General features: G+C 50.2%; 1 protein-coding gene across 2 annotated transcripts in view; it reads left to right on the top strand.

Moving 5' to 3' along the window:
- Positions 1-23,897, top strand: part of SMOC2 (SPARC related modular calcium binding 2) — a 154,004-nt gene that overhangs the window by 95,893 nt on the left and 34,214 nt on the right. For both annotated transcript variants that reach the window (XM_065930971.1, XM_065930970.1), the window contains exons 8-9: positions 12,051-12,237; positions 19,707-19,789. In XM_065930971.1, the coding sequence (XP_065787043.1) occupies positions 12,051-12,237; positions 19,707-19,789 (270 nt within the window). The remainder of the gene's footprint in view (positions 1-12,050; positions 12,238-19,706; positions 19,790-23,897) is intronic.

Here is a 23,897-nt window from a genome sequence, read left to right as displayed (position 1 = left end):
ACCCTCACACACCATGTAGCTCCTATCTCTGAGCCCAAAGTCACAGAACAGGGAGGACCCCCTCCCAGTGTGGCAGAAGCTGCAAACCCCTGGCAATGGGGAAAGAGGACAGATCAGGCCAGCACGGCCTCATTTGTTCCTGAAATGAGGGCGTAGTTATCCTGAGTGGGAGGGTTGAGAGGCAGAAGCACCTTGAGGATGGGTGTGAGCATTGGGTGAGGAAGCGATGCGTTTCTGGGGCCTCCAGGCTGGGACTGCCATGGTAACTGGGCTGGGCAGAGGCCACTGATGGCTAACGAGCTGGCCCACGGGCCCCACAGTGTGCAGGGCAGCCGGCAGGAGCCCGGCCCGCAGACAACTTTGAGCAGGACCCAAGGGTTGGGCCCAGGAAGCTGGGGGGCGGGGCAGGGGCTGATGGACCCACCGGTCCTGTCCGCAGCAGACTGGCCTGAAAGCTGCCCACAGCTCAGATGCTCAGGGCAGACTCGTGCCCACTGGACATGGGACCCAGGCAGACTCTGCACGTTCCCGTTCTCACAGAAAACTTGTCTTTACCCAGGAAGTTGGTGCTCAGAGGCCCGAGACCCTTATTACCTTGTCGTTATTGTTATTGTTATTATTATTGGAGTTTTGTTGATGAACAATGCTGTGTTAGCTTTGGGTGTATAGTGAAGTGATTCAGTTATACAAACACATATGTATACACATACATATATCGTCTTTTTCAGATTCTTTTCCCGTTCAGGTTATAACGGAGCATTGAGTAGAGTTTCCAATGCTATGCAGTGGCTCCCTGTTGGTTATCTTTTTATATATAGTAATGTATATAAGGGACTTCTCAGCTGGCGCCAGTGTTATAGAACCTGCCTGCCAATGCAGAAGACAAGAGACCTGGGTTCGATTCCCGGGTGGGGAAGATCCCCTGGAGGGGGATGGCATGGCAACCCACACCGATTATTGCCTGGAGAACCCCATGGACAGCAGAGCCTGGCGGGCTACAGTCCATGGGATGTCATAAACTCGGGCACAACTAAGCAATGAACACCAACTAGGATCCCTATTTTGCTCTTAGTCAAAGGGCTTTTCCCATGTCATTCAGGTGTCTGTCTGCCGGGATCGGCCCACACAGAAACCTAGGCTGTGGAGCACGCACCCTGCCAGCAGCACCCACCCCCGGACAGGAGGCTCCCCCCTGAATGCTCTTGGGCCCTTCCTGGGTCGGGTCTTCTGGGAGGAAACTATTGTTGAATTTCCATCACTCAAGGATCCTTTCTCTGGGCTGGCATTTTCTATAAATGAAATGGTAGCACCTGTAACTCCTGATTTCTGCCTCTTTTACTCCTTATAATACCTTTGAGATTCACTCTTGTTGGCTGTAATTGTTACCCATTTTTTTTCTCTAGCTTATATGAAGGATTGTATGTTGTATACATATACCATGATCTGTGCCTTTTCCAGTAAGTGGCTATTTTGGTTGCTAATGTTTGAGAGTGTTGACTAAAAAAATATAGTCACAACCTGAAAGTAGAGAGTTAGTTTATATGGTGTGAATGTTTAGAACTCCAAGTCCAGGAGACTAAATCTCAGTATCTCTGATAAAACTGCTCCAAGGAGGCAGAAGGGGGACTCAGGCTATATATAAGTTTGCAACAAAGGGAGCAGGCAGTTTGAACATTATAGATCAGATATCATTAAGAATTTTAGCATTCTGTGTGTGGAAAGACACAAGCCTCTGGTTTCGCTGAATTCACTCCTTTCATGTGAACCTCAGCCATCGGGGCCCATCCTGTCTTCTGTTCACCTCAAGGAGTGGCAGATGACGGCTTCCTGTACCCCCAGCTCCTCAGCAATCACCGTGGGGGTGGGGTGGCAGAATCTGCTGGATCGCAGTTTGGGGAGCCCTTGTTCACATCTGGAGGCCAGAGGTCACTGATGACTGTGACAACCCTGTTTATTGATGTGCCAGAAGGCGTTTTCATTTCACAAGAGTGAAGCTGCCCCATGCGTTCTGCACTCGTCACCTTGGGGACGTGTGTTCTGATTGCTCTCGAGTGAACCCCTGGAGCAGATGTCACACGGGGTGAGGGATGCAGGAGGGGGCCCTCGGCTGGGCGTCCTCACCAGCCTGCATGCTTCTGGTCTGGGTCAGAAGACCCCTCTCCTGGGCCCACCACGGGACCTCCTGTGAGGTTACTCTGCATTTTCCTGGTGACCAAGGATGCCTAGGCATTTTCTCACATGCTTATTATTCATCTTGAGTCATCTGTTCAAATCTTTGCCCCATTTATATTAGATTATTTGTCTTTTTTTTTTTTTGATTTGCAGGGTTCATTGACATACCCTGAATCTTTGTCAGATGTATGTGTTAGGGCCATTTTCTCCCTGTCTTGGACTTTTGTCATCTCACTTTATTAACAGTATCTTTTGGTGAGTATAAGTTGTAAAATATATCAATAATGTCCAGTTTACCAGATATTTCTTTTTTGGGTAGGGTTTTCTGTGTCTATTCTAAAACTCCATCTCTAACCTAACGGTCTATTCTAAAACTCCATCTCTAACCTAATGTCACAAAGATGGTCTACTGTATCTTCTGTGAAGGCTACATATTTTTAGCTTTTTTGCTTAGATCTCTATCTCAGGGACTTCCCAGGTGGTGCTAGTGGTAAAGAATCCACATGCAGTACAGGAGAGGGGAGAGAAATGAGTCCAATCTCTGGATTGGGAAGATCCCCTGGAGGAGGAAATGGCAACCTACTCCAGTGTTCTTGCCTGGAGAATCCCATGGACAGAGGAGCCTGACTGGCTATAGTTCATGGGGTCTCAAAGAGTTGGACATGACTGAGCATCTGAGAACAATCTATTTCAAATAAAGGTCTGTGTATGGTGTGAGTTAGGCTTTCTTTTTAAATTGGCATGTAGGTAGCCCATTGTTTAGAATCGTCCTTGAAAAGACTTTCCCTTTGTGTTGAATTGCTTTGGTGCCTTGTGAAATATCATTTGAGCATAGATTTCTGTGTCTATTTATGAACAGTTTATTCTTTCTCCTCAATCTGTTTAATTATCCTTATTTGGATAGCATTCTGTCTAGATAAGCAGTTTTACAATTACTTTTCAAATAAGGTGACATTAGTCCTCCAAGTTTGTTATTTTGGAAGAGAGCTTTGGACATTTCAGGTCTTTTGAATTTTCATATACATTTTAGAACTAACATGTCAATTTCTACAAAAAACCTTCCTAGAATTTTGATAGGAATTATTTTGAGTTCACAGATCAGTTTGGGGAGGATTAACGTGATAACATTAGTGAGTTCTCTAATCAATTAATGTGGTACATTTCTCTCCACTTAAGCATATTCTCTTTATTTTTCTCAGGAATGCCTTTTAGTTTTCTCTTGCACATCTTTTCCTAAATTTATTCTTGGTTATTTTATGTTTTAATGTCATTGCAAATGTCATTTAAAATCATTATCTTCTGATCCTCCATGCTAGTCTATGGAAATTTCACTGATTTTGTATGTCACTTGCTCTATTCACTTATTATTTCTAGCAGTTTCTTTCTATGGGTGTTTCAATTCCTTATTCATGCACATTTCTGTCATGTGTGATTAAAAACAGTTTTACATTTTCTTTCCAATCTTTATTCCTATGTTTTCCTTACCTTTTTGGCATTGCCCCGGACCTCTGATATAGTGAAAAGTAGCCGAGATGAGATTCTTTTCCATCTTAGAGTGATAGCATCCAGTCTTGTATCATTAAGCATGTAGTTAACTACAGAAAAAAAAGTATGCTGTTTACCAGTTAGAGAAGATTTTCTTCGAATCCCCATTTTCTGAGAGTTTTGCCACTTAATTGATGAACTAGTTCACTGTAATAGAAAAGAACCTAATTTTCTTTGCCTAAAACCAGATAGTGTTACTGTACCTGAAAACTTTTGCTCTCAGGGTAAAATGTTATTACAACGTCTAAGAGAGTTATGAGCATTGTTTCTAGTATTTTAAATAATCACTTCAAATTTGCAAGACACTTCATCCTTCTCTGCAAACACGCCCATATGTTATCCTGTCTGCACCTCTGACCACCTTGGGAGGCAGGAGCCTGGGGTGGTTGTGTTTGGCAGATAATTCCTTGTTTCTGTGATTGATTCCCTGAAGCCAGGAGGTGAGGAGGGCGGGACTCAGTCTGTTCATCTCCATTTCATACTCTGCAGCCCTGTTTCTGGAAGGATTACCAGAGGATTAAATAAAAACCCTTTGACTTTGAAAATTAAATCCACTCAGTTGCCTCTGCATGACTCTGCCTGGGAATAAATAAGGAGATGGGAGTCAGAAGAGAAAAGCATCTGCCAGTGTCCATGAGACATGAGTGGACGTGAGCATCGCGTCTGGGCACGCTGTCGACACCTGCAATGATTTCTGATGGCATCCTAAGGCGCTGCTCTTCCTGGGAAGTAATTTTATATAATTCTCTAGAAACGAGGCACGTCTGGGAAAGCAGACTGTTCCAAGAGCAGATTATCATGTGAGGAAAGGGACCAGGTCCCTTAACTAATGATGAGAACAGCCGACCTACAGCTGGTGACACTCTCCTTACGACACAGAACAGAAGTGAAGCTGTAGCAGAGAATGTGGCCAGAGGGAGGGGTCTTGGCACAGCATGCAGAGCAAAGAAAACAGATTCAAGAGGAGGTGAGCGGACCCCAGAGCAACTTCCGGTGGCAGAGTCCTGTGTCCAGGTGATGGTCACGGGGGTTGGAACACAGACAGGTTCAAGTATTTCAGTATGTTGAAGCTTCTCAAAACTTCGTACCTGTTGGAAAGTGAAGCATGAAACTCTGAATATTAATGAGAAGCCCATAAGCGGGGAAACTGACTACAAAACCAATACCTGCAGTGGGCATCCTTCTGAAATACAGCCAAATCTGAAGATCATGCTTTTAGAATGGGTATGGTTTGTTATTGCTTCCTATAAAAATGCTTCAGGCTTCATCATATTAAAATCAAGCATCCTCTGTTTAAAGACATCTTCATTTAAGAGTTTTTTTTCTCCCCTTTAAGTCCATAAATGTCTGGTGGCTACTTGTTGCCATCTAATTCCCTTTGGTTGTCAGATTATTTGAATAATCTTCCAAATATTTTCTAAGTCACTAAAATCTGCTAGTTTGGAAAATAAACTAATTTTAATGGACATTCTACCAAATTTACAGAATTAGCTTTCTAAAAATACAGAGTCCTTATATGAGTTATTAGAACTGATACAAGCAAATTGGAATTGTGCTCGTGTTTCTAGCCTAATATATGCATGAAAAAATACTGAGGCAGACTATTTCCAAAGGGCTAAGTGCATCTCAGAAGTCTGCTCAAAATATGATGAGGAACCCAGGAGATGGATATCAAAACCGAAAGCGTCAGCAAGTTTGTGGCATTAGAGAAGGCACAAACAGAACTGCTTGGAACTAGAGAAGCTTAAGTCAAATTTGCCACAGAAGAAAGTACAGCACAGTCACCATGATCGAAGTCAAGAGTTCACACATGTCTGTGCCGTCACAGTACCATCAGAAGGCTAGTTAAGCTGGAGCAAGAAGACAGCCGTCCAGATGTGTCTGCAAAACCAGGGCTCAGGTGAGAATGGATTTAGCACACCAGATGGAAAGCTATCCTCTTGTAGAGAATGTTGAGATCTGGTGGCGTGATGAATTACATGTATAACTTGAAAATTTGAGCAGACCTCTCTATTACCAGACACAAGATGTGCAGAATCTGCAGCTGAAGTCTGATCCATTTAAATTCTCATCTGTTACCCGAGGCTTTGTTATACACCTTGACTTGATAGTTCAGGTGAGTATGACAATGTAGCATAAGCCTGGGTGTTGTATTAATGAGATGAGAAGTTATAGAGAAAAGATGTGGTTTAAAAATGTTTATGATATTAAATACACATAAAATTTTCTTTTGGGTTACGACTCTGGCTCTTTGCAGGACCTTTTACTCTTGGTGCTTCTGTGTCTAAGTTTCTGTTGTTGCTTTTGGATGGGCTATGTTAAACTTTTGCTCATTGTTAGTAACGCCTTAGAGTCTCCCAGAAGCCTGTCACTCAGCAGGCCTTACTCCAGCATCCGCGGTGATCGAGAGGCAAGCGAGGCGGTCGTGGCATGGGGTATGGAGCCTGTGAGGTGAGAATTCTGCTGGCCCTCATAAGGCTAGTAATTCAAGGCTAGAGAGCAACCGGAGTCTGTCTCCTAGTCCAGAACTTGACCTTTGCCCGTAAGACAGGATGCTGCAGAAGTCTACAGGTCTCACGTGTTTTCTATTCAATTTCTAATTCTCCAGGAATGAGAACCTCATTCATTGTAACATCTTTTTCTTTTCCTTTTTTTTTCATCCTTTTCTTTTCTTTCTCCTCAAAGTATGTTTCAGGCTTCTTTCATTAGGGAAAAAAAAAAATCTTTCTCCTACCCAATCGTCAGTTCTAATAATCTCTCAGCCTTTCCTTTGGCATGACAAACTCCTCAAAGGGGGCCTCTCTCTGAGCGGTTTTGCTCACCAGATCCATCATCTTACCTTTCTTTGAATTCTCTAAAGTTTCTTCTACACTGCATTCACTTTTATCTCTTTATTCTTCCTTCATGCATTAACTCCTCAACATTTAATGTAAGAGAAACTTGTGTAGCAAAAGCCCTTCTGAATAGGAAAGACATCTATGGCCATACCATCCTGAACACATCCGATCTTGTCTGAACAGGAAAGAAAGCATAGATATTTGCATCTAACCCATTAAAATGTTTGTTATAATTTGAAGTTTGTGAGCACTGGTTATTTTGTTTTCATGCTGAATTATTTCCAGAATCTCAAAATTCATTTTCATCCATTGGTGGGCATTCTTTGGCATGGATTCAAACCTAACTTTTAGTGAGGTCACTATTGTAAACTGCAGCTTTGGTCCTCTTTGTGACCCTGAGCCATCGGCAGGCAGCTGGCGTCTCTGCCTTCACACACACTGTCTCGTGGTCTGAAGCCAGTCCCCGCCTTTATGCTACCAGTTCCTTTTGACCGTCTCTCCTTCCTTCTTTCCTATTTCCTCCATCATTATTCTGTCCTCTCCATTTCTAGTTTCTCTAAAAATCCCCCCATTCTGTGCCCTTTCCTCCTATGCTGTGAGTCCTCCTTTCCTCCTGTGCTGAGTCCTCCTTTCCTCCTGTGAGTCCTCCTTTCCTCCTGTGCTGTGAGTCCTCCTTTCCTCCTGTGCTGAGTCCTCCTTTCCTCCTGGGCTGTGAGTCCTCCTTTCCTCCTGTGCTGTGAGTCCTCCTTTCCTCCTGTGAGTCCTCCTTTCCTCCTGTGCTGTGAGTCCTCCTTTCCTCCTGTACTGAGTCTTCCTTTCCTCCTGTGCTGAGTCCTCCTTTCCTCCTGTGAGTCCTCCTTTCCTCCTGTGTGGTGAGTCCTCCTTTCCTCCTGTGTGGTGAGTCCTCCTTTCCTCCTGTGCTGAGTCCTCCTTTCCTCCTGTGAGTCCTCCTTTCCACCTGTGCTATGAGTCCTCCTTTTCTCCTGTGAGTCCTCCTTTCCTCCTGTGAGTCCTCCTTTCCTCCTGTGCTGAGTCCTCCTTTCCTCCTGTGCTGAGTCCTCCTTTCCTCCTGTGAGTCCTCCTTTCCACCTGTGCTATGAGTCCTCCTTTTCTCCTGTGAGTCCTCCTTTCCTCCTGTGAGTCCTCCTTTCCTCCTGTGTGGTGAGTCCTCCTTTCCTCCTGTGTGTGGGCCCTCACTGACTGTTTTCCTCCTGTGTGGGGGTCCTCACTGATGATTTTCCAAAACGTGGCTGGGCCTTGTGCGCTAGGAGTCCTGATCCTTGGTTCTCGGGACTGCGAGCTCCCAGTGCCATGACGCACAGCTGGTTTGTGTCCCTCTGCCAGCTCTCCTTCTCCTTCTGTCGACGCAGTTAACGTCCTGCACAGAGCAGGGGCATCTGTGCTGAGAGGACCCCCCCAGGAGCATTTTCCCCAGGAGCATCTTCCCGTTGCCATCCTGTGTGGCCCCTGTGGAACCAGAAGGGGCGGAGCTCGGCTGTTGCAGTGAGGAGGGCGATTTTTAAACAGCGAGATGGGACACCCTTTAGTTTCGGTTCCCTTGGGCCATCGTGAATTTGACTAAAGAAGATCTACTTCCTTCCACATGGCCCTAAAATGTAAAATTGCATTCCTCCCATAAGAGAAACTGAATTCCCCACACAACGCCAGGTTTACCAAATAAAATTGCATAAGTTAACAATTGTAACTTCAGCCAGGATGTTTATATAAACAAACAGGAATCTCTTCTGACTTGGCAATAATATCATCCATATTTTACAACGTTCTCAGCAAATTTTAAGAGGTGATCAATTTAATCAATTCTACTTTGCTTACGATGAGCCTTCAAATATGATGTAAAATCCTCAAAAGGGCCATTTCAAGAATTTTCCAGAACCCTTTCTATAGATACAGCATGTCCTTGGATGGAGCATGAAACGCATTTTGTGCCCAGATAATCACACCATAAATTCTGTTCACTAATAAAACTTCTGAAAAAGGGCCAAGTGAATGTTAAAGTAAGCAATGTGTTTTCCAGGAGAGCTTTCTGGAACAGAAGCCCTTGCGTCAGCTAAGTCTCCTGAGTGTGGGGCTCGAGTTAGGAAGGGGTCAGCCACTCCGAGGACTGCTAAGAGCAGGACCCAGTTGCCTCTGGAAACATGTGGCTCAGCCTGCCTCCTTCTTGGTTCCTGCCTGGATCTGATCTAAAGTAGCGCATCTGTCACTTTAGAAAGCAATATGAGTCATTGTCATTTTGATCTCACGCCAGCTTCCCAGTTACAGTTGGAGCCAACGCCTTGTTAAGATAACCGTGTAACACAGGGGTGCATTTGATTTATGTATCTATCTATTTGCAATGAACTTGAACTTGGGCAAACTCTGGGAGTTGGTGAGGGACAGGGAGGCCTGGCGTCCTGCAGTCCTTGGGGTCGCAAAGAGTCAGATACGGCTGGGCAACTGAACAATACAACATTTGCTGGGCAAAGTCTAGAATCTACAGAAAAGTAAGGGACTATAGGAAACAATCAGGATGACATTTTTAAGAAACTAGGTGTAGCTGTTGTAAGAAACGCAGCGGCATTCATTATTTGTATGTATTAGCGATGAGCTGAAATTAGATTAGCATCTCCCGCGTGGACAGGTCAGCACCTGGAGCGGTGCCTAGTGAGACGCCGGTCCACCAATGTGCGCCGAGTGTGCTGAACAGTGCAGAGGGATGCTCGGTGGAAACCAGAGCCGCATTCTGATGCTGACCTGCTTCACACTCATAACTCTGCCCGTTAAGACTCTTAACTTACAGACCCTCCCCTCGAAAATATCCACCTCCGGGTAGTCAAAGTCACAGGGAATTTAATGGAGCTACCTGGGTGCCTTGGGGGCAGGGGGCGGCCGATAGCTCAGGTTCCCCATGGCCCCTGTGGCCCAGATGCTCACAAACCACACGCTGCCTTGAGGACCATGGGTGTGGCCGGGGTAGCGCCTGGGCCTCCTCCACTGACGCTGGGGACCGGAGTCTTCTCTGTCTCGGGGGCCAGGGTGCTTGCTATTAGGAGCAGAAATGCAAGTCCTCGTTCAAGGGCCCCTGTCTTCCCTCCTCCCTCTTCTTCATTAAATGATGTAGAACACCTGTGAGATGCAGAACCACCCCGGACTTTGCGATCATCCTACAGAACATCAACTTGGACTCATGGCCATACAGCCCCCAGCTTTCTTGTCCATCGCCAGGAGGCTGAGGTCAGCCTGGCAGGAAGCTCCATGCGTGCCTCTGAGCAGGAGCAAGGGGGGACCCGCAGGTGACCTTCACCTGTGGACGTGGGCAGCGGTGCTGTGGTCCAACCACAGCAGCATCTGCTGATACAGTCTGCAGATGAACTGGTCACGACAGTACACGTGTGTGACTGTCCTCATGGTGCAAATGGACTTACTAGAGTAAGAAAAATCTAGGCGGTTCTCTCACTAATAACGTCATCACTGTGAGTTATCTCACAATAGATTTATGGCATGCCTGTGATATGCCAGACATTTTAAGAGCTGGAGAAACAGTGAAAGTGAGAGCTAGCATTTATGAGGCCGGGTCTTCGGGCCACACTGCGTGTTGCACCTCTTTTGTCTTGACAGCAGCCCTGTGTCATCACCTGGGCCAGGGACCTTCCTGCTGAGTACCAGGCCCCTGCCTCTGGCCGTGGCAGCATGCTTCCAGAAGCACACTCCTTCCCAGCTTTGGGAAGCTTTCACACCTGTTCGGTGTTACCTTGACAGTCACAAAATTTCTGTCAACTGTAGTTATTTCATTTCAAAGCGGGTTAAGACATAATCTGTGGAAAGTTACTTTCTAGGCAGAAAATTGCTCTAAAGATTTTATTTAAAATATATCCGTCCAATATATTGCTTGTTTTCTTTTCCCTTTTATGGAGAAATATGAAAGTAAAAGAGACCATTTTCAATCCCAAAAGACAGCTCAGGTGAGGAGAGCCTGTCCTGGGATAAAACCTTGACCTGCAGTCACCCTGGATCCCAGGGTGTGGGCTTGTGTGGTCTGTTCCAGATGACTGCCTTTGAGGCCGAGCTCAGAGATGCCCATCCCAAGGACAGAGCTGGAAACAAGTGCCCACAATTGGACTTCTTTTCCAGGAGTGAGGGGGAGGCTTAGTTCACTGGTTTGAATTCTTGATGCCAGGTATCTGGCAGAACAGGAACATTTAGAATGTTTTGTGCTGAGTGTTCTCTGGATTACATTTCAAACCTCGTGTGGATTTCTAGTGAGGGATAAAGTGTTCTTCACCTTTTATTTTATTTTACTCAAGTTCATTACCCTCTGAGGATCACTAAGCGGAATGGGCTCCTTTAATGCTTCTCAGACATTCTCCGTCTATTCGGGGCGGAAGATGGGTCTAAATCAGTGGTGGTTGTTTAGTTGCTCAGTCGTGTCTGACTCTTTCTGACCCTATGGCCTGTAGCCTGCCAGGCTCCTCTGTCCCTGGGGTTCTCCAGGCAAGAACACTGGAGTGGGTTGCCATTTCCTTCTCCAGGGGATGCAGCTCATATAATAGAAGATAAGGCCAGATATATATCCATCAAAGGAAAGGAAGTCAGGGTCTTAGAGAGATATCTGCACCCTAATGTTTACTGTAGGGTTATTCACAGTAACCAAGACTTAGAAGCAAGCTAACCATCCATCACCAGATGAATGGATAAAGAAGATGTATATTACATATATAAGCCATATGAAGTGAAGGGCAAGTGTTAGTTGCTCCGCTGCTACTGCTAAGTCACTTCAGTCGTGTCTGACTCTGTGCGACCAATCCCTGGGATTCTCCAGGCGAGAACACTGGAGTGGGGTGCCATTTCCTACTCCAGAGGATCTTCCTAACCCAGGGATTGAAACCGCATCTCCTGCATTGTAGGCTGAGCCACCAGGCATTCCCTGGATCTAAGTTAAGCTCACGTCTAAATGCAAAAAAGAAACTGAACCTATTAACATAGGAAGACAGAATGCTTGTTCTTAGAATTCTGAGTGTTTAGCTTTCCTGTGGATGAGCTTCAGAGCTCCCCCATGGCCCCCATGACGCTGCCCTGACTAGGAGCACCTCTTCTTCCTCTCGATCGATTTCTGGGCATGCAGCCTGTTTAGGAAACACTGCAGCGGAGCCTACAGCCCTCTGGGGCTGATCACGCTCCAGACTTGGCCTCAGGCAGCCCTCAGGCAGGGCACGTTGGTGGGGGATGTTCACCTGGGACCCACCTGGGGGGACTCAGTTGCCCTGGACTGGGTGCCCCCAGCCCTTCCCTCCATCTGAGGATCCAGAGCAGAGGGCCGTGACTGTCACTGGGGTCCGGGTCCCATCCATGGCCTTGGGAGCCCAGAGACATCAGATCCCCTGTGGAAGGTGTCCACCCTGCTGGCCACAGCAGCGCGGGGACCCTCCTGGCTGGCCCCGCACTCCCGGGTCGGCCCCACCCGTTTCCCGGGCACTCACTCCCGTCTCCTCCTCACTGCAGTGTCCTCGTGCGACCAGGAGCAGCAGTCGGCCCTGGAGGAGGCCAGGCAGCCCAAGAACGACAACGTGGTCATCCCCGAGTGCGCCCATGGTGGCCTCTACAAGCCGGTGCAGTGTCACCCGTCCACGGGCTACTGCTGGTGCGTCCTAGTGGACACCGGCCGCCCCATCCCTGGCACGTCCACCAGGTAAGCTCTGGGACGCAGGCTTCCCACCCGCTGTGGACTCGAGGCCCCGAGGCCCGGCCTCACCCTTGCTTCTCAGCACACATTAACACCTGTGGGTGCAAGGCCGGGGAAGACCGTCCCCCTGATGGGACCGGAGCTGGATGTTTTAGGCAGAGTGTGATCCCACCCTTGTTCACACAGCCTGCGATCGCGGAGGATGGCTGTGACGTCCGGGCTGGCTGGGCGGTGCCAAGAGTGTATCCCTCATCGCCTCAGTCTCTTTAGTCCCCGGTTTTGGTGAAGGGACTGGCTGCCCAGATGTCTGGAGTCCAAAGGTATATGTATCCTGAAATTACCACTAAAAAAGAAAGAGTGCTGAGGTCAAGGGTTTGAAACAAAAACCAACCTATTCACTCATGTTTTGTGTGAGTTTAGAGCAAAGCAAGTGATTTCAGAACAGCACCAGGAGTAGACCTGCTCCCTGTTCCTGGGAATGGTGTACATGTGAGTGATGGTGTTTTTGCAGCTGTTGGTTATATGACTTGACCTTTGATTTCTCATAAATTGGTATAGAAATAGTTTCTATGTGTTAGTTGCTCAGCCATGTCTGACTCTTGCGACCCCATGGACTATAGCCTGCCAGGCTCCTCTGTCCATAGGATTTTCCAGGCAAGAACACTGGAGTGGGTTGCCGTTCCCTTCTCCAGGGGATCTTCCTGACCCAGGGATTGAACCTGGGTCTCCTGCATTGCAGGAAGATTCTTTATTCTCTGAGCCACCAGGGAAGCCTGTAAAAATAGCTTCTACATACAGGGAAATAGTATCTCTCACATGTGGCCCAGTTTAAGCCCTGGTTCCCTCTGCAGCCCCAAGGCATGAGCACTCTGATGTCTCCTAAGACACTTCCCCAGTTTCTCAAGGGTGACTGCCACGTGTGTGGACGGGGAAACACCACACAGATTCTGGGAGCTGGAGGGATGGTGAGCAGCTGCTGTCTCCTGATGGAAAGGTCCAGGCACACCTGGAGCCCCGTCTGATTCATCAGAGAGGCCAGGCTCCGTGGGGGCCCTGCCATGGGGATGCGGACCCCGGGCCGCTGGGCAGGAGGCTGTGCCACACACAGCTGGCCCCGACAAGGGTGTGCAGGAGAGGGGTTAGGGTTCCCTCCGCGGCAATTGTAGGAGATGGTTTCAAACCTGAAGAGAACACACTTCTTCCCATGGTTTTGTGTGAAATTGCTTCTTTGATTCCTGAGCACGTGCATGTTGCAGGGAGAGCTCTTTTCTGAGAAACCTGTCTTGGGGAGTGATGTCTCCACACCCTTCACACTCTGGCTTGTGGACGGTGCGTTAAGTTGAGGGGTTTGTTCCCCAGGCTGGGCTGCATGGGCCGCTGGAAGTTCCCTTCGCGTCGGCCAGTGGAATCCTGGCCCTGTCAAGGCCAGGCCTGTGCAGATGGGCCCAGAGGGTGAGGTCAGCTTCAGCACATTGCCCCTCAGAACCTGTGAACACTTACCTTACGATTGGACAGGAAACACCAGAGACCAGCCCCGGCCCTGCATCCATCCTGATTGCATTCTGCCCAGACGCTATCAGAGCCCAGCGCCGCGTCCTCATTTCCCCTATGTTTGCCTGCAGGAGCGAGGGACTCCCTCTTCTCTGAATTTCAAGAAGCAGATTTAAATTAGACCCTGGGGAGGAGATGCTTCAGATTTGAGGTGTGAGTTTTCTCCTGTTTGTGCATTCATTCATTTATTCTCCCCGACGTTGGCTGTCATGACCCTGCCACTGTCAGGATTGAGGCGGTGACGTGACTGAGCAGAGCGGGGCCCCATGCGGGCTCTGTGTCCTGCTGGGGGTGTCAGCACCCACATGTCCCCATGGGGCTCCCCCCGTGATGGCTGCGGTGGTCCACAGGCCCTGCCCGCCTGTTTTCTGTCCCCTCCTCTCTCCATCTTCAATTCACTAGCTCTCTCTGTGTCTCACTTCCGTCCCGGCTTCCATCACGTGGCCCTGACAACACCGTGTGGCTTTTCTTGACCCCTTAGGAGGCCTTCCCTGTGGTTCCTCGGTGTACCTCCCCTCACTCTACCTGGCCAGACCAGGCCCCCACACTCAGCACCCAGGCATAGACCGGGCCACCCCCGGGCACCCAAGGCCACACAGCGCGGGTTGTACTTGTGACAGAGTTCAGCGCAGAAGGGGTGCAATCTCTTACAGCTCTGAGAGACGCCTCCTCCCTGTATCACCCCTTAAACCTCTGAGAGATGCCTCCTCCCTGTATCACCCTTTAGACCTCTGAGAGACGCCCCCCTCCCTGTATCACCCCTTAGACCTCTGAGAGATGCCTCCTCCCTGTATCACCCCTTAAACCCTGAGAGACGCCCCCTCCCTGTATCACCCCTTAAACCTCTGAGAGACGCCTCCTCCCTGTATCACCCCTTAACACTCTGAGAGACTCCCCCTCCCTGTATCACCCCTTAAACCTCTGAGAGACGCCTCCTCCCTGTATCACCCTTTAGACCTCTGAGAGACGCCCCCTCCCTGTATCACCCCTTAAACCTCTGAGAGATGCCCCCCTCCCTGTATCACCCCTTAACTCTGAGAGACGCCCCCCTCCCTGTATCACCCCTTAAACCTCTGAGAGACACCCCCTCCCTGTATTCATTCACTTTCTTGTCACCAGACATTTGAATCCCTCGACGTTGCAGGTGCCACCCTAGGGGCTGGGGACAAACAGGGGACAAAAGAGACCAAAATCTGGGCTTCACGGAGCCTCTGTTCTGATGGAGGTAAAGAGACGATAAGCAGAGCACGTGAGCAGATGAGCTGAATGTGAGCAATGTGCTGGCCCACGACAGCTGTGCTGGAAGAAAACACAGGAAATGGAGAGAGGGCATGTTGGGGTGTAACTTCCATGGAGTGACTAGGGGCTCCCCAAAATGTTGATGTCGGAGTCAGGTCCTGAGGGATTGAGGAGCAAGCTGATGCTGTCTTTGGGGTAAAGCGGCAGCCTGGAGGGAGTGAATGTGGCCCCCACATTGCAAGTCTCAGAGCCAGGATCTAGTTCAGTTTTGGCCACAAGAGGGGCTGTATCAATTAGGAAGCTCTTCATTTCTAGTAGCGATAAATCTTACAAATGGGCGTAAACAGCGAGGGACAGTGTAATCTAAAGAAGAGGTGCAGAGTCGGAAGAATCTCCTTTCAGTGGATGCTGTGACTTGCTGACACCACCGAGGACATGGAGTCTCCCAAAAGTTTCCTCTCGCGTCCTCATTGTGTTGTGACTGCCCTTAGACAGATGCCCCTCATGGTCACAAGATGGCTTCAGGGATCCAGGCATCTCATTCAGACACCACAGTCTCAGAGGACACACAGCCCATCTCTCTCAGGAGCCGAATCACCTTTCCTAAAAGTCCACTAGCTGATTTAATTCATGGATTATTGGCCATAATTGGATCACATGACTATGGTTAAACCCATCACTAGCAAGAAAAATGGATTTGGGTTAAACTGATTTCTAGGGAGTTTGCATGCTGGGAAGTCAGTCAAAATCATCAACTTTAAGGCATATCTGATCCTATGTGAGCGCCCCCAGCCCTTTCACAGCCCTGCTTCTCCTGTGAAGGGCAGCAGGGTCACAGAAAGTCGTCTGTATTGCTATTTAAATCCTGTCGGTTGCATAAATGCTATTTTCTTGTGGCTTTCTGAAATAAGCCATTCCAGGGAGATTAGTTGTGATTTATTTTTGGGTAGACAGCTCACGTCCCCCTCCCACCAGTCATTCTCTGTGTTTTCTAATGGGGAAGAATAATTTAAAAATCAAACAGTAAGAAACCATAAAGTGCACTGTCTTTATAAGCTAGTTCTTTCCTTGTGTCATCCTGCCAGGTAACTACATTACAAAGGACACATTTTGTTACAGGCCTGTGCCAAGGACAGTAAACACACAGAGCGGAGAGAAGCTACAGGGCAGGATTTCCAGATGGGATGGTCATCAGGGAGAACCATGAGTCCGACCAGGCTCTGATGCACCTCCTGGCCCCTCTGCCTTTTTGAGTGAAAACTGACCTCTTGGCTGAGATGTCCAGATCCCGGCAGGCAGAAGCCCGAGGCCCCATGAGCTGGATCCCGAGCCCCTGTGAGCTATATCCCAGGCCCCTGTGAGCTGGATCCTGAGCCCCCATGAGCTGGATCCCGGGCCCCTGTGAGCTGGATCCCGGGCCCCTGTGAGCTGGATCCTGAGCCCCCATGAGCTGGATCCCGAGCCCCTGTGAGCTGGATCCTGGGCCCCCGTAAGCTGGATCCTGAGCCCCCATGAGCTGGATCCCAGGCCCCTGTGAGCTGGATCCTGAGCCCCCATGAGCTGGATCCTGGGCCTCCATGTGAGCCCAGGCCGCACGTGGTGGGATAAGATCTGGGAGGAAGGGTGGGTTCCCACCTGGTCGCTGACTGATGGTGGGGAGAGCTGGCGTGAGCTATCAGGTTAAGCATGGACCAGGCTGACTGCCAGCTGCTACATTAGCGCCCAGAACCAAGGGATTTCTCTTCCACTTTCTTGACAGATGATGAGGGTTTGTCCACCTGGCATCCGGCTGATGGTGGTTCTTACCTGCCCAAGGGCCCCTGTTCCAGGCCCGCAGGCCCACACGTCTCACTGGCTGTGTGAACATGAAATCGAATTTCTCCCTGGCAGAGAGCCTGGGGTCTGATGGGCAACCAGACAATCAAGAGATGTTCTTCTTTTACATAAAATAAGTTAAAATAAACACCATTGAAAAGGGTGGTTACGGATGTCAACACAACTTAAAAGGTTTTATCTGAGTCTTCAAAGGCATTGATTCTGTTTCTTGAGATTGTCGTTTCTGCAAATTAAAAGACGTTTGTTCCTTAGAAGAAAAGCTATGACAAACAGCATATTAAAAAGCAGAGACATTACTTTGCCGACAAAGGTCCCTATGGACAAAGCTATGGTTTTTCCAGTAGTCAGGTATGGATGTGAGAGTTGGACTATAAAGAAAGCTGAGTGCTGAAGAATTGATGCTTTTGAACTGTGGTTTTGGAGAAGACTCTAGAGAGTCCCTTGGACAGAAAGGAGATCAAACCAGTGAATCCTAAAGGAAATCAACCCTGAATATTCATTGGAAGGGCTGATGCTGAAGCTGAAGCTCCAGTACTTCGGCCACCTGGTGAGAACTGACTCATTGGAAAAGAACCTGATGCTGGGAAAGATTGAAGGCAGGAGGCAAAGGGGACAACAGAGGATGAGATGGTTGGATGGTATTACCAACTCTATGGACATGAGTTTGAGTAAACTCCAGGAGTTGGTGATGGACAGGGAGGCCTGGCGTGCTGCAGTCCATGGGGTTGCAAAGAGTCAGAGATGATTGAGCAGTATTCTTCTAAAAGGAGTGGAATGCTGCCCTTTAAACATACATGTTTTAATATAAGCACAAGTGCTAGGATTCTTAAACCCTCCTGCCCAAATTTGGAGCAAAACCAGGATGACTGTGCAGTGTGGCTAGTTCCCAGGCTGCTTCGAGGTTCAAGATTCAGAATGGAGTTGGCGGTGATGTGGTTTCTTATCATCGCGTGTTGGCTCTGAGCCTTTCACAGGCTGGACACGGTTCGTATTAAAAGTCAACTTCCTAACACACAGAGCAGCCCGTGCCTGAGGTTCTTGCAGGCGAGACATCCCAGGAGTGGATGCCGGTCCACCTCCCTGGGAGTCCTGGCCCCAGCTCTGCCTGCTTGGTCAGGAGCTGGGACCTGGCGTGTCCTTCTTTCCCTGGAGCTGACATTTCATGGGCTGCTGGCTGTGAAGGTGTCAGCTCTAGCGTGGGTACCAATGCCAACCTCCCAAGCCTCACGGATACTCACCTGGAGTCTGAAACAGCGGTTGTTCAGTCTTGAGCATGGTTGTTTCCCCAGATTGAACAGGCGTAACAGTGAGCCCTCAGGCATCTCTCAGTTATGAAAGTTCTTTCTCGATCGTTCCCCTGGTGAATTTCTGGCTCCTCACCTGCCTGTCGCAGCCCCAGGCAGGAGAGGGGGCGCCAGGTGGGTAACAGGTCCCTTCACCCCCGTTCACTTTCCTGTGATGTGACCTCAGTGCCAACTGCACTGAACCCCACTGCATTTCAAAGAATGTGTGTTAATGGCTTTTGGTGACAATGTGATAATGTAACTGTTTTCCAAAGTGTGTTGGGAATGCTTTATTTCAAAAACAACTTTTTGAAAAGGCATATTAAGTTTGCGTGAGTGGGGTGTTAGGTTTTCTGGTATCAAAGAGGCCACTCAGAGTCTGAGGGCTGGAGGAGCCCACGGGGCCCTGCCTCTGTTTCAGCCAGGCTGGACACGACCCTCACGGCCAGCTGGCTCCCTGGGCCCCAGGCAGGGCCTCTGAGAAGCTCTCCCTTTGGAGAGAAACCTCATTCTTTCATTTTCTTGGGTGGGAGGACAAGGAATATGGAAAATAAGAGTCAGAAATATCCCTGTGAAGTGAGCATGGTCTCGTATCTCCTTCTGAGAGCTTGGAAAGGAAACCGGGCTGCAGGAGGGGCTGAGGGCCGAGGGGTCTTGTTGGCTCCCTGAGAGTCCGTGGCCCCCAGATCCCGACTATCCCACCCCGCACACCGCAGTCTGACTCTGACTTGTTCACGCTTTCCGGGAAGCCTTCCTGAGCCCCGCGGCTGCCTCAGGTGCCTGGAGGACAGGTCCTCACAGGTGCCCTCGGGGACTGTCAGCATCCCCACGAGCTGGCTGGCCTGGCTCTGCCCGTGCCTCCCCCTCGGGGGCGTTTATCAAGAGCCTGGAGGGCGGCCCCGCGGGGGATGCTTGGGGGATGCTCGCGAGCTGTCCACCTGGCCAGGTCAGGCCAGAGTCGTGGTGCTTTCTGGGGTCCCCGGAGTGCCTGCTCCCTGACGTGAAGTAACCCGCAGCCACCCTGTCCGCGGGCCTGGCGTCAGGGCCCCCAGTTCCTGTCAGCTCTGAGGGGCCGGAACAGAGCTCTTTCTTTTACTGTTTGAACACGGAGGGAGGCAACCTTTTGCAGCTTCGTGAGCAAGGCTGGGGACCTGCTGGTCCTTGAGTGATGCATCTGTCTGGAGTCCTGAGGTTCTCTTTGCGGCTCTGCTCTCTCCAGGGTGCGGGTGCGCGGCCGTGCCCCCTATCCCCACTTTAGTGCCAATGCTGGCATTTCCCCCTCCTCTGACCCCTCCCTGCCTGGTCCTGGGTGGGGGTGTCCCTTGCACAAGACGTGTTGCAGAGACTGGATGGAGAGACAGAGCCCGAGGTGTCATGCATGTCCTTACGACTGTGAAGAAAATGTTAAGTTGTTGCAAGGTCACCAAAGGTCCATCCCAGACACTGCAACGTGATGGCCGGACGCCCCGTGTGTTCCAGGGCCCAGGAAGCCTGCTGTGTGAGCGAGCAGCAACCCGAGGCAAGTCCGCCTCAAACCAGCTGGTCTCTCTCCTCCCCTCCTCCCAGGTACGAGCAGCCAAAATGCGACAACACAGCCAGAGCTCATCCGGCCAGAACGCGGGACCTGTACAAGAGCCGCCAGCTCCAAGGTGAGTGGGCCCAGGGCTGGGCCGGGCTCGACGACTGCTGCCTTGCGCTTTCCTGTAGGTCTGGGGGGAAAGGAGCTCAAGCAAGTTTGGTTGTGAAGAATGATCTCAAATTAAGAGAGGCAGTGAGTTTAACCTTGTAACTATTACAAATAGCATTCACTGAAATGTTTTATGGCTGTTCTCTTTCATCAAAAAGCCTGTGAGTGTCTATGGGACACCAAGAAGGATGACGTCAACTGTTAAATTGAAGTCCCACCTGGACGGGGGTCTTACAGGTGTCAAAGTGCCCTTGAGCTTGGCCGAGGGGCATAGCCTCCTGGCTGGGTTGCTGCCGTGCGGCTCACCTGATGAGATCGTGGAATGAGAGACCCAACTCCTGCTTCGGGGGTGGGTTCAGTGGCATCGATAGGATGCTGCGAAGTTGGTTGCTGTTTTGTTTCATTTTCATCTTCTTTTTTCCCTTTTAAATGCCTCCAGATTGTCTGTCCAGTCAAAGCCTCAGAGGCCATGAAAATCTTTTCTCCAGCACCTTTCCTTTCGTGTGCATGCTGGATCTGGGTCTTACACAGGGTCTAGATAGCTTGCTATTTAGAAAAATTCTCTGGTCTTTGCTTGATGAGTACTATCATTGAATCTGTAAAGAGGGTTTTAGATTCTGAAAGTCAGAGATGTTTCTCTGCTTGTGAGAAGAGGCAGATAAGATGGAAGGGTCTTCCGACCACCTCCGTACCCTGCCAACGACGCCTGGAACAAAGGCGCTGGACACAGAGGGAGCGGGGAGGTGGGGCCTGGTCTGCTCCATGTCAGAGCCACCCTGCCGGCTGCCCGGTGCTGACTCCGAGCCGCTGGCCTCAGGTCTGCGCCACTTCCCACCTCACACCTTCCTTCCAGTGCGGGTGGAGGGACCGCTGACATCACAGCTCTGCGTGAGTTGTCGCTGGGGTGCATGTTCATGAATCAGGAAGCTTTCTGGATCTTGGGGCGGGAAGGGGGGACGGCGAGAAAGGGCAGGAAAAAGAGACCCTAGAGGTGAAAATGCAAACAGGCTTGAAGAAGATCCCCAGAGTGATGCCTTATGTATACGTGTCTTGGCCTTAGGAGGAGTGCGCACTGGTGTCTGAAATCTGGTTTAGCACCAGTGGGCGGCATGTTTTCTTAAGAGGGAAGAATGAATTTAGCACATTCATCATGTGACTGCTCGCCCTTTGGCCCGTCTTAGCCCCGACGCTGAAACTTCAGGCATCTGCTGTTTGTCTCCGAGGTGCTCATTTTTCTTTTCGATAATCTGAAGCTGCCTTACTTCTATCTCAAGCTGTGTATGTTTTTTGCCCTCATAATGTCATTGCCCTTAATGAATGTGCGGTCAGGCTCTGGTCTTCATTAGTTAGAGACCTAGACCTTCCTTAACTCACAGGACAGACGGAACCTGCCCCTCCCATCCCCTCTTGGGGGCTGTGCCTGGGGACTCTGGTACCTGGAACCGGGCTGAACTCCGGGTTGAAAGGCCGGAGCGGTCATTGGTCCTCTGGGGACCGCTGACCCTCAACGTTGGGAAACACCACATGACGTCACTGCGGGCTTGTGTGGAGGTCAGACGGGCCACCTAGAGAAAGGACACCTAGCCCTTCAGGGAGAACCGCGGGAAGGGGTGCTCGTCAGAGCTGTGGACACCACACCCGTCTGTCGAAAGGAGGGGGGCAGGCAGGCTGCCACCACAAAGGTGCCCTCCCAGGCCTGCCCTGAAGCCCCAGTCCTGGGCACGCAAGTCCTTTTACGCAAATTCTGAAAAGGTCAGCTTATTTTGCAATCGTGGATGTTTGGGAGTGCACCATTCATGACCACTTAATCATTTTGCTTTTTTGAAGATAATTATCCTTATTAGGGAAAAACAAGTAGGTCTTAAAATAACTCCTGGATGGAGGCTGTTCTTGTCAAGAGGGGAAGACGGTATCCAAAATAACACAGCACCATGGTGGGCAGGCAGACACTTCTGAGTCCAGTGCCGATGCGTTTTCTTCTTAAAAGGCATGGTTTTCCTTTTAAGCAGCTTTATTAAGTTTCAGCCAGTGACGGTCACTCACTTTCCCAGCCAGGCTGATGGTGTCCTCACACACAGCTCACTTGTTCGGGGGTTTGCCGACTGCCAAGTGTTCGTCCACACGCCGTGTAGGAGAGAGCGTGGACTCCAGGCTCACACCAACGGTGGGAAGTGGTCACTTAATCTTGGGGGGCCAGCGCTTGGTCCGTGGGGGCACCACGGTCCAGCCTGAGGGGCCAGTTCCTGAGAGCTGGGCCGTGGTTTGGCTCTCGGCGGTTATTCTCCGACCCTGTAACACCGCTCTCACGACTGCCTGTCTTGTCTGAGAGGAGTCAAACTCTCGCCAGAGACTCCCCCGAAGGCGTTAGACCACACCTTTCCCTGCAAGCCTATCCTGCCTGCTCTGCACTGGTGGCTCTTCATCTTGCTGGTATTTGGAATAACCTATCTGCCTGGCTCCTGGCCGGCCCGTGCCCCTCACCCTCTCCCGGTCCTCGGGGCTCTGCCGATCACCTGCTCACAGCTGCGGGGTGTCTCTGAACCCAGGACGCTGCCCATCAGCCCTCCTGTGGGCCTGGCCCTCCGTGCAGGACCTGGCTCCCCGGGGAGACCACTGCCCTCTGATGCCCCCGCCAAGTGTTCCCACGGGGTCCGGGGCATCCAATGCTGCTTCGCAGGTGTCGAGTTGCAGGCTCCACCCAGTGCCCCACATGATCCTCCTGAGATGGGGGCTGGACCCCAGGATCCCCCCCCCAGCCAGCACACCTCCCTGGGCACCTGGAAAAGAGTTTGCAAATTAAGTCCGCTAGGCGGGTTTCTTTTCCTTTGTTGTTGTTGTTTAATCGCTAGGTCATGTCTGACTCTTTGCAGCCTTGTGGACTGTAGCCTACCGGGCTCCGCTGTCCTTGGGATTTCCCAGTCAGGAACACTGGCCTGGGCTGCCATTTCCTTCTCCAGGGCATCTTGCTGACCCAGGGATCGAACCCACGTCTCCTGCATTGGCAGGCGGAGTCAATACCTCTGAGCCACCTGGGAAGCCCATTTCTTTTCTTGTTCTGAGCCTTTTGACTCTTCTGTATTGAGTGACACTGGAAGACTTCTATGTACCCAGTGGTGTTGCTGACTTTAAGGCACAGAGTATGTCTTCAGTGAGTGGGATTTCTAGTGTGGAGGGGTTGACCTCATACATGGAGCTCATTGTTCTGATTCAACCTCGGGCTCTCTGTCCAGGGGGAGAACTCACCTGTCTTCTCTCCTTGGCAGAGACACACAGCCAGACATGACAGCTAAAGGCCAGTGGATGCCACTCACAGGCCCATTGCAGAGATACAGGCAGAGGCCTCAGTGGGCAGAGAGGTGCCTGCTTTTGGCTCCTGGAAAGTCCTCAGCTTCAGACCTGGGTCCCCCATCCTCAGACCTGGGTTCCCCGTCTGTGTTGAGGAACCAGCCCCTGGAGGCAGTTGGGAGGAAAGATAGATGAAGGAGATTTTGTTATAAAAAAAATCAAAATAAGTTACTTTGTAGCTTAGAGCCTATGACTTTCTCTAACTGGTGCTGATCAGACCTTTTGTGTCTTTTACATTTAAACACATTTTGTTTGGCTTATTGCCTCTCTGAGACAATTTTAACAGGCTCATCAGGCTTCCTTTCTCCTCTGGCTTTTTGCTTCACTGAATCTCTTCTGATGGGCAGTCGCTGGTTTTGTTAGTTATCGTAATGGTACAACGCAGTCAAGTCTTTATAGGCAATCAATGAGGAAGAGCTCAAAGCTGGAGGGGAGGCAGAGAGAGCTCTGAGGGCAGGTGAGTCCGGGGAGGACCTCACTCCCCGCCCTGCCTCTCTTTCCTCCATCCATCCAGGGCCGCTCTGCTGCCTCTCAGGGGCTTCAGGTCAGAGGATGGTGAGTGACTGAGAAGGTCTTAGGTTTTCTGGTGCCTGAAAGTGGCCTCCTCACGTTCCTGCTTCATCCCCCAAACCAGAGCCGTCACTGCCCCCACCTCAGCGCTGGCACCCAGGTCAGCCCAGCGGAGACCACGGCCCCTCCTAGCCTAAAAGGCTCTCTGAGCTTGA

The sequence above is a fragment of the Muntiacus reevesi genome, chromosome 3, assembly GCF_963930625.1.
Source record: "Muntiacus reevesi chromosome 3, mMunRee1.1, whole genome shotgun sequence".
Classification (NCBI taxonomy): Eukaryota; Metazoa; Chordata; class Mammalia; order Artiodactyla; family Cervidae; genus Muntiacus; species Muntiacus reevesi.
The sequence above is the reverse complement of the archived record's forward strand: the minus strand, read 5'-3'. Positions and strand labels throughout refer to the sequence as shown.